Source organism: Harpia harpyja, chromosome W (genome assembly GCF_026419915.1).
Source record: "Harpia harpyja isolate bHarHar1 chromosome W, bHarHar1 primary haplotype, whole genome shotgun sequence".
In the NCBI taxonomy this organism is placed as follows: domain Eukaryota; kingdom Metazoa; phylum Chordata; class Aves; order Accipitriformes; family Accipitridae; genus Harpia; species Harpia harpyja.
In genome coordinates, this window is record NC_068968.1 from 12,388,588 (window position 1) to 12,398,976 (window position 10,389).

Below are 10,389 nucleotides of genomic sequence, written 5' to 3' on the forward strand. Positions count from 1 at the left end.
ACTGAATTGGCACTGCAATTACCATAACAAACATTATAATCAAAAAGGTTTCAGCCAGTAGTCAGACCTCACTATACTAAGAGTTGTGCAGACACACTAAATGACTCTACCCTTCCTCAAGAGTAAACCGTCCCTATGTTTAAGTCACACAAAGAGTTCATTCAGTCTCAAAAGATTGAAAAAAAGGCTGTTTAATTCAATCCCACAGACTATCCCATCATCTTGGATGAATACTTTCCTTGGACAAGAGGTCACCTAGTTACCCAAATACCAGAGAATTTCTGAGTTTGGGACCATAAGAGAATACGTACTTACAATCCTCTTTAGTATAAATGTTGCCGGTTTCCCTGGCTAAACACTCAAAATTCAACATTTGCTGAACAGAAATCAAACATTCTGAAATTTTATTAACAAATGGCAAGAAAAAACTCTCCTTCCTATCAAACAGTAGAGAAGACACAAAGGAGCCTCATGCAGATTCAGCATCAGAGAACCACAGAGAGACTAGAGAGACTAAAATATTGTCCTCTGATCTGTGCAGTGGGATTCTGAAGGTGTCAATGGGCTTCTCCACAAAATTTGAGAAATGAAATTGGTCAAGAGGGCTAGCTTTATTTCTGGATGTTCCCTCTTTCCTGGTTTCAGGCTCCCTTAATGCTCTTTCAACATAGATTTTGGCAGCTTGTTGTTTAAAGATTGAACAGTACTGAAAAACACATTCATTACTACTTGTCATAGAGATGTTGATGAATTCCAGTCACATGCAATTAAGCTGCAATTCAACACAATGACAGACTAAATAGGGAAGTCTAGACAAACAAGAAAAAAACAACCAAAAATACTATTCCTAGAGAAAAATTCCTAGAGGATTCTATAATTTTTCTGTTGAAAAAAAGAGGTGCACAATCTTATTTCATTTATCATATGAAAGCAGAGTATTTGCTATATTGTAATTCATGCAACGCTATCAAGAGGTATCATCTAAACAAGATAGCAAAAAAACCCTAGACACACTGGAATATTTTTGCTAAACAAGAAGCACAAGATCTTTTTTTTTCCGGACATTTTAAAATAAAACACGTACATGTTAAAAATTAGGTGCAGTGCATATTGCATTCCTTAAGAATAAATTCTGCTAATTTCACTTATCGGAATACCCTCTCTGTAAAATGAGGCAACTGATGTCACTGAGAAGTTGAATTGGCTTCATGACATTTAAATTGAAATGAAAGAGATGTATTCTAGGCCTGAGTTTACTTATATGTAATTCAGGAACTACATGCCTTGACCCTAAATCTTCACACTGAGTATTCTTGTATTGGTTCTGTTGTTTTACAAACCAAGGGAAGAAACATAGAGGTATATTTTTTTCTTAAATCTGGCAATGTTTTACTCTCTATAGATATGGGGAGATATGGCAAAATCTGCTATAATCTATGCTGCCAGAGGAAGAATTAGTAACACAAGACATTTTGGTACATTATTCAAGACCATCAGGTCAATGATGTCATGCTAGCAAGACGTCAGGATCTCTTTGTCAACAGTGTATAGCAACTGACCTTAGGAATGTGATGCAGTAGTATGATACAACATTTCATAGCCCTTTTCACCATACTTAAGAGATGTTCCTGAAGCCGGAATTTATAACAGTCATCAATACTAGGTTGTACTAGTCAATGTGCATATGGCCACAATAATTTCACCAATGAAAGCAACCTATACTCCTTGGAGAAGGCTATATATTTTTATACAAAAACCAAGATTAATTTCACACATACTCAGCAGTTGTGTTAAAGTAATGAGATGTTAGAAAACTTACCAAACACTTGATTCCCATGCACTCAGAATAAATCAAATTTTACACTTCACAAAATTGTTGGATTTTTTATTTTATGAATCCTCTAAAGGAAGCACAGGCTTGAAGAAAAGGCAGTAGAAGAGAAGATTTAGTCTCATGAGCCCTGTAAAATTCTAATTTCTTCATACAAGCCAAAGAAAGTTCCTGTGAGTCAAGGTAGACCCTCCACCCCTCAGCTTTTTCATACCAAGGAAGAGAAAAGTCCAAGCCCTTTGGGGACAAACATGGGGCTTGAGCCACACTCATACAACAGCCGTGACATGATTTCTGGCTCTATCAAACTGTAGAGCTAACTTTTTTTGGATTATTTTCTGTATGTGCTCTACCTACCACAGTGAGGAACAGCTTCAGTCTCCAGGACTACTAGATTGGTGCTACATGAACAAACTGTTCAGTCAAAAAGTGAGTTTCACTTTTAACTTTAATGGGGCCCTAAAACTAACATCTACTGCCAAAGTAATCATGGTGAGATACATGAAGCTAACCTAAAAGGCTGATAATTTTAAAGTTTCAGACATTTCCTGTTGTCAGAAAGTTAAAACATACTATAATTTTCAAGCCATATTTTAAAAGAAAGAAAAAAGCATTCATCATAAAGAATCACAAATGAAAGTGGGCCATCCAATACCTGAGTGTATTTATTAATTCTGCTCTTAAAAAAACATACAAAACAAAACTTTGTCAAACACTTTCAAAAACTCACCTCGAATGTCAGGAGAGAATCGAGCTGAATGGCGAGACACAAAAAGTTTCAGTTCTTGATCCAAGTTGCATTCAATCAAGTTTGTGTCCCATGATCGGACTCCTAAAATTCAAAATGCAAAACACATCTAGCTTGATATATGATCACTGGAAGTTTTAATTGATTATTTCTCCACTTACATTCATGTTATTTGCATATTTCTAAATTCCAAAACCAGCCTCTCTTCCTTTCAAGCCACACAGCTATCCTTTGCAAAGTGCTGAGTGCTCAGAAGAAGCACTCTGGACAGGGATCAGTCACAAACAAGAGGAAATCTGCCCTTCCAAAAGGTAACAATCCTTTAAGGCCCCTGCTTTAGGACTGCTGGTTCCCACATCCTAGTAGCCACATTATGAGAAGTTATTGATGTCCCGGAATTGACTTTAAAATAGCAATACACTGATTTATAAAACTGAAAAGAGTGAATCACTCAGGGGGTACATTAGCCCTATTGCAAGACCATTGTATTTGTCCTCCCGAGAAAAAAAAAAAGACAGCATCACCTAGCATGTTGCAAATTAATATTTAAATACAAAGTATTAAATTGCTGACTTCTTCATTCAAAAGCTTTGAAGCATCCCATATTTTAAGTTAAAATTTAAGTCATCTTTTATTTATGAAATATCAAAATTCTAGTTTTGAGATTTTAAAATGCTATGCTTGATCTTTTTTCTTTTAAAAAATAAACATCACATCTCTATTCCCTACTGTTTTTCCCTCCAGCTACTTCGAAAGTGAGACACTTGACACATATATGATCATAAAATGTATTATTCCAAAATTTATTTTTAAGGATTGAAATTTGACCAGGAAAAAAAAAAATCACTGCAGCCAAAAGACAAATTTATAGTTTCCTACCATAAGATTTTGATGACTAAATTAAAAAAAAACCAACACAATAACACAAAAAAACACAACAAATTAACAGGAGGACATGTTTTAAGATTTTTCTATAGTTTTCTTGTTTTGTTTTGAAAATAATGAGCAGGCAGTTGCACTACTGGTAAGTCCAGGCACTGCTGCGATTTTGAACACCAACATTATAGTGATTTTTTTTTTTTTTCCTAAAGGAATGTCATTAGACTTACACAAATTAGCTGGCAAACACAGAAGGGACTGCAGGTGAGGAAGTGTCTAGTGGCCCCTCCCCACATGCCTGACCATGTCTTTGCATGAAATTGTTGAGTTAAATCACTTTGGGGTTTGGTACCTTTGGGGTGCAGGAGATGCCTGAAGAGGTGTGTGGCCAAGCCCTTACCGTGAGACTAGCACTAACACTTCTGCTGGTAACTCTGTCAGGATTTCAGGCTGTGAACTTTACTGTCAACGCTGCCTCTCATGCTTTATTCTCTTTCAAGGCAGCAGAAATGTCAAGCCTCGTGCTGGCAGAAGCCATGTTGTAGGGCTGAAGGATGAGGAGGAGAAAGAGGGGGAAGAGCAGAGAAACCAGATCTGTGCTGCCGGTCTCCCATTGCAGCTCTGGGTAGGTTCTCCATGCAAATATGAACATCTGCATTTCAAGAGCCTGAAGCCTCTTCAGGGAGAATTCATCCAGTGCTTTTCCTTGTCAGCATCCCAGTCAAGGTAGGAGCATGCTTCTTACTGGGATATGCTACCAGCTATTAAGTAGCTGCCATTAGAAACTAAATAAATTTGGAAATACAGTATCACCTGTGTGTTTCATAACCACTCAAGAGAAAAATAACTGAACTATAACCAGCCACCTCCACTTCCTGAATTATGCATCATTGTTCAGAGGCATAATCAGTGAGTCTCTTCTGTAAGTCTCCTTATTTTCATTTCTCAAAAATCTCTTGGCCGTATGGTGCATTTTTGGAGCATAGTTTTGGCAGACAAATACAGCTCAACAGACTTTAATGTTTTCCAGGTGTTGGAATATTTGAGAGCAAGAAAGTAAACATGATATAAGACCACACATGTACAGTGCATATGAAAACTATGGCTAGTAAGCTGACATTGATCACAAAGCTGAAGTACATTGAATGAATGAGTGCTGGACTTCAAGAAGCTAGAAGATAAACAGCTCGCTGGCCTCTGACAGCAAGCTTGTATGGGGAGACTACAAAACTTTCCGGAGGTCAATTAAGCAATATGGACTATGATTCAGCAATGCTGCTAGTGATAGGATCTGTCCACCATCCATCCCTAGCTGCTTTTGTTGTGAATCCAAATTTGCAGTAGGGATAAGATTCTGATTAGGCATAGTCAGACTGCTGAGCCAGGAAATGTCCAAAATACAGGACTCAATGTGAAATAAATACCCCTCCCCCCCCCAAAAAAAAAGAAAAAGCCTAGACATACCATGCACACAGTAGTCCTAGAAGCTGAAGTTGGGATTTGAATAGAATATTCCAAATCTGCAGCTGCGTGATTCAGCATTCTGGATGCAAAAATTGTGCATATACATTATAATGTAGTATAATGTATTATATATATATTATATACATTATATAACCAAATCAGGTTTGGGTAGAATGGAGGTAATTCTGGAACTAAAATTCAAGGTCAATCCAATGATGTATATCATTAACAGCATGGAAGTAACTACTGGAAGTATGACTGAACTGGAGCTATTTCTTTCTGCAGGCTTAGGAGTGCAATGCCACTAGACACAGGACTTATCAGACAGCAGACGGGGCACACCCAATGGCATCTGCCAAATCAGTGGAAAAATCTTGAAGCTTTCTCTTTGCTCCCACCTTCTTTTTTGGTGGACGGTGGGTTGGAGGATTGCTCCCTTAGCAAAGTGACATCCTAAATGTAATTATTGAAAATGCAGCTTGCCACACCATTCCCTCTTCATGATATATTAAGAAATGAGACTGCATTCCACCAGGTTGCATAGCATCACGCCACTGATGTGTTATCAGCAGATGTTTTCTTTGACACATTGTGCTGCAGTTCAGTGCATGAATCCACACTTTTCAGTGATGGGACTTAGGAGATGTACCAGAGAAGACAGCGAGGCAGAGTTATCAAGAACCCTAAACGCATTTAAGGATCTGTTGAGAATAAAGGTTGAAAGAAGCCATTTTTTCCAGACTACAGCATACTTTCCTATGAGAGATTAGTCAAGCCCATATTTGCCTCACACAGATAGAGCTTCAGACTCCCAGCGTACTCATCCAGAACAATACACCTCAAAATTTGATCAAGGCTTTTTCCTGGCAGGCAAAATCCCAGTCAGATCGTCTGACACCAGGAGCAGTGAGGTGACCTCTAATCCAAAATGATGAATAAAAAGGCCAAAGCATTCCTTCTGAACATCTAAAACTGTAAGTGGGTGTTACGCTTAGTGGCAAGAGGTAGCAGCAACAGAGCTATGCAGCAGCAACTGTACAATAGAAGCTTCAAGAAGAGACTGAAGAGCATTTCTTCAGAGGAAGGATGACATCAAATGTCTTAAGTTTTATCCATTTGCTCTATAAATTTTAATAATTTAATTAAATGCAGCCAATTTACTTCTGACACAACCAAAAATTAGATAGCATTAGGAAAATGCAATGCTGAAGAGGCTTTGAATGACAAAGCATCTGCCTCAGTAGTTCTCCCTAGGAGACAATGGTAGCAATAAAGATGAACAGGTCACGGTGAAGCTGATCAGCTGTGATGAGGCAGCCCTTTATCACAAACAGTCATGAAAAAAGAATCAAGAGAAATGGCCAACTAAAGCAACAATAGTTGAGAAAACAACAGAGACAAATTAAGCCCTAGCTGGACTGCTGAACCACACCTACACGGCAAGGCTGCTACCAGTTCCCCTTTCCAAGGTCTCTTTCTCCCTTCTAACAATGGCAGGTTTCTGATATTTCTGCTTTCACCAGCCCAGAACAAAAATATGTTACAAAATCATGTATCAATTGAGTTTAACAAACTATAGGGTCCAGCAATAATTTTCTTTGTGCTTCATACCACTATTATGGCAACAGGGCTTTTTTCCCCTCTCCATGTACACTGCAATCTATTGTATCAGAAACCACATCGAGAACTTATAAAACTGTCATTTCACTTGCGATACCTTCCTGTATTGCTGTCTTAAGAAAAGGACAAATAAACAGTGAGTCATAGCATCCCGTAGCTGGACAATAATGAGGCTGAGCACTCAGGTATTAGCCTTATTACCCATATATTTTTCTTTATTGAAATATATATGTGCATATAAAGCTTAGGTCCTGAAAAATTCTCCAGCCAAGAGAAAAGTCCTGTTGCCGAAAGTTAGACACAATAGGCACAGCTGCATTCCTGCTCAGGGAGTCTTTGTCACCGAGAAGGAAAACGCCCCGAATCCCTCTAGTTTGGTTTCGCGGTGGGGGACAGGGGTTTGAAGGGGAACCGAGGGAAATGCCGAACAGCCACCCCGCAGCCCGGCCACCCCAGCCCCAGACGCCGGTTTTTTTCGGCGGCGCGGACGCCCTTTGTCCGCTCCGGGCTGCCATAGGAACCGCAGTGCGGACCGCGCCACGCCCACCCGCCGCTGTTTCTGGGCAGACGGGCTCGACAGCGCTCGGCTTCTGCCGCAGCCCCTCCGTCCCAACAATGGTGAGGAGGGGACTTGCCCCTTCGCCCGCTGCTAGCGGCGGGGCAGACGCTCCTGGGGATGGACAGCGGGGCGCGGTACGCGCCGAGCCGACTGCGGATCTTTGTGCGGGCGGCAGCAGGGAGCCGCCGCCGGACGCCGCACGGGGCCTGGCCCGCAGCCGCTGACCGCCGCGGGCGGCTCCCCGGCACTCGCACCCGACAGAGGGGCTCCGAGTCCGGTAGGGCGGGAGGGGCGTGCGCGCAGACGGGACGACGAGCCCCTCGTGAAATAAAAAGAAGAAACCGGAGACCACGACTTCGCAGCTCATGTGTCTGTGGGGGGTGGGGGGGGCTACGGGGGGCTGCGGCGCTGCCTGCGGCGGCCCCGCTCCCCGCCGCCTCACCTCGCTCGATGTTGGCGATAGCCCGCCGCAGGTGCTCCTCGGTCACCAGCTCGCCGATGACCACCAGCAGGTAAAATTTGCTGTCCAGGAAGCGGTGCGAGAGGCTGGGCGAGAGGGAGGTGGGGTTGGGGAGGCTACAGGAGGGCTCCGAGTCCACTTCCACCACCACCACGGTGGCCATCGCGGGCGCCCCGCTCCGCCCCGCGGCTCCGGGGCGCTGGGGGGAGAAGGGCAGCTCGACGGCGGCTCCGCAGGAGGCAGGGAGTGAGGGCGAGCGGGGAGGCGGCGGCACTTTTATACGGAGACGGTGCAGGGCAGGGACCTGGCGAGGAGGAGGAGGAGGATGACGAGGAGGAGGAGGAGAAGAAGAAGGGGGGGGAGCCGGCGCATCCCCGCACCGCCACTTTTCCAGCATCCACAGCTGATGTCATCTGCGGCAAATTCTCCCCGCGGCGGCCCCCAGAAGCAGGAAGGACGCGGGGTGTGAACAATGCCCCGAGGGGCCACCGCGATGGCGGCCTCGGGGTGTGCCCCAGCCCACCGCGTGACCCCTCTGCCCGTGCTGCCCCAGCTGGCACAGGTCCCACGTCCCTCACACACACCCCCTTTCCCTGTGCCCTCCTGCTGTCTTAAACCCTGCTGGTTTGGTCATCCCATATCCCTTGTTCCCCCAGGGCCTCGCTCTGCTGGCCTGGCCATCTCCTGCTCCCCGAGGCCCTCCCAGGGTCTCAGTCTTGAAGCATGGTGGCCGTGCCATGAGGAGCTGCAGGTGATGCCCTGGCAGACCTGGTGAGCTCATCTGGGAAAGCCAGCATCAGGGCTCCAGCTGCACCCCGATGCTGGATGAAAAAAGCAGCTCCATTGTCCAAGGCCAAGAGTCCAGTCTCCTGCATCTCACTGTAGCACTGCAGCAAAATTTGAGCCATATTTCCCCCCCTCCCAACTGGCAATCTAAATATTCTTGTTACCTTTTTTTTTTGTTTGAAAACAGTTCACTTAATAAGATACTTCAAACAGGTTTTCTGCACATATTCAAGGCCCATGGATATATGACTTACCTCAGAAAAGCACTGTTTCTTGACAAGCTGCTAAAACCCATATTCTGAAGGCTCTAGAAGTTCAAAGGGCTTTGGGTAACTAATTTTGACTGGGCTCAAGCAACTCCAGGGAGCAATGGTATCAGAAAACATCTACAATTACTAAAACAAAGGCTTGATTCCTCTTGATTACCACGTAAAATTTAGACATCTGCTCTCTGATACTGAGACCCACTCAAGAGAGAAATTCAATCACTTCCTAAAAGTGTTTTATCCTCCCCTAAAATGGGATAGAGCAGTCTGAGATAAATCAGCCTCTCTAAGATGTTCCTCTTTACTGACAGAAGCCAGGCACTGATTTACACTAAGTATCTTGTTTATATGGCTAAAGTGATGTGGAAGAAATCTCACTGTGACCTAGGAAAGGATATAAACTTTTATAGCCTGGTTTTTAAGATAACTTCTGGTCCCTGACTGAGAAGACACTTCCTCTGTGTGCAGCTCCTTCCAGTACTGACTGCTCAAATTCCCTGCCTGCTCCTCAGAAACACAGAGTACTTGCCTGGATGAACCAATACATCAGTCCTGTTTTCTTAGAATATGTACTTTGTTTCAGGGCACACTGCACTCATTCTAATTAACATGTCTTATTTGCCTAGAGGAACCCACAAAGATTGAAACCCCGTTGTTGTAGGTGCTAGATAATGTTATATAATGTTATATCTGCCTATAGCACCTAGTGTTTTTAATATGAATAGTTCCTCTGCATAAATACAGCATTGAGAGCCTTGACTAATATGGTGTGATGTGTTTGGATGGTGCATCCAAAGTAGAATATTTTTCTGAGCTGCCGTTACACTGAAGGTTATAGACTGAGGACAAGCATTTTTACAGCCAGATCAGGTGGCTGAGATGACACAGCGATAAAGAGCAGTGGTGCTCATTCTTCACTAGAGCTGACACAGCTAATAGAACAAATGCAATGGCATAGATGCAGAGGAACTAGTAGCAGTTCTAAAGTTGGGAAGGTATTCATGGGTACAGTGTTGCTCTTCGGGTGCCCCCATTTGTATGAGCCCAGCTATGACTTTGGTGTTTCTTTCCTGAGCCTAGCAGTTTCCATGAGATAGTGTAGATGTCTACCTAGAAATGTCTACTCCTCTGTGGCCATGTCCTATATGACCCCCATCCTAATAGTCTGTACTGTAATTATAGATATCCTCAAGACTTGCCACATGGTGCCCACTGGAGGAAGCCAGCTTCTGGCTTCTCTCACTGCAGTACGTGGCTTTGGGATATGCCTTTATTTCAATCACCAACAAGAGCATCTGGTCTCTGGAGTGTGGAAGGAGCTTTCCAAGGGGACTTGCTAACTGGTTGCAGAATAGACTGGTAGTGGTTCCCGGACATAAAAGTAAAACAATTACTTGCCTCGCAAGCACAGCAGGTTAAATGCATTACTGAGAAATGCATGCCAGTATACAAAATGCATTATATGTGCGTTTTAGCACTTTATTTTAAGAAAAAAAATTAGTACATACATAACTGGAAAATTACCTGTGGATTTGAAAAGTAAAAGGTGAAATGAATGTATTGTGTCAAAGAAGAAAACACTTACATACAGGTAGGTAATACAGATATACTTGAAATAGCCTGCTGAGGTAGTCCTCTATTTTATATTGCTCTGTAAAAGAATATGCAGCTAGAACATGGTATGATAAAAGGTGAACTGTTACAGTCAAACTGTATTGTGATGGGAGATGTTTCACACATTAAAACCCTAAGGACAAGAGGCTACCTTTGGAAGAA

General features: G+C 43.1%; 1 protein-coding gene across 1 annotated transcript in view; it reads right to left on the bottom strand.

The window, feature by feature from the left end:
- LOC128136200 (microtubule-associated protein 1B-like) overlaps window positions 1-10,017 on the bottom strand; it is a 95,399-nt gene extending 85,382 nt beyond the window's left edge. Inside the window, exons 1-2 of the mRNA XM_052775400.1 lie at window positions 7,544-10,017; window positions 2,562-2,663 (exon numbers count right to left, since the gene is read on the bottom strand). Coding sequence (XP_052631360.1) covers window positions 2,562-2,663; window positions 7,544-7,958 — 517 coding nt within the window. The 5' untranslated portion in view covers window positions 7,959-10,017. The remainder of the gene's footprint in view (window positions 1-2,561; window positions 2,664-7,543) is intronic.
- Between the last annotated feature and the right edge of the window lie 372 nt (window positions 10,018-10,389).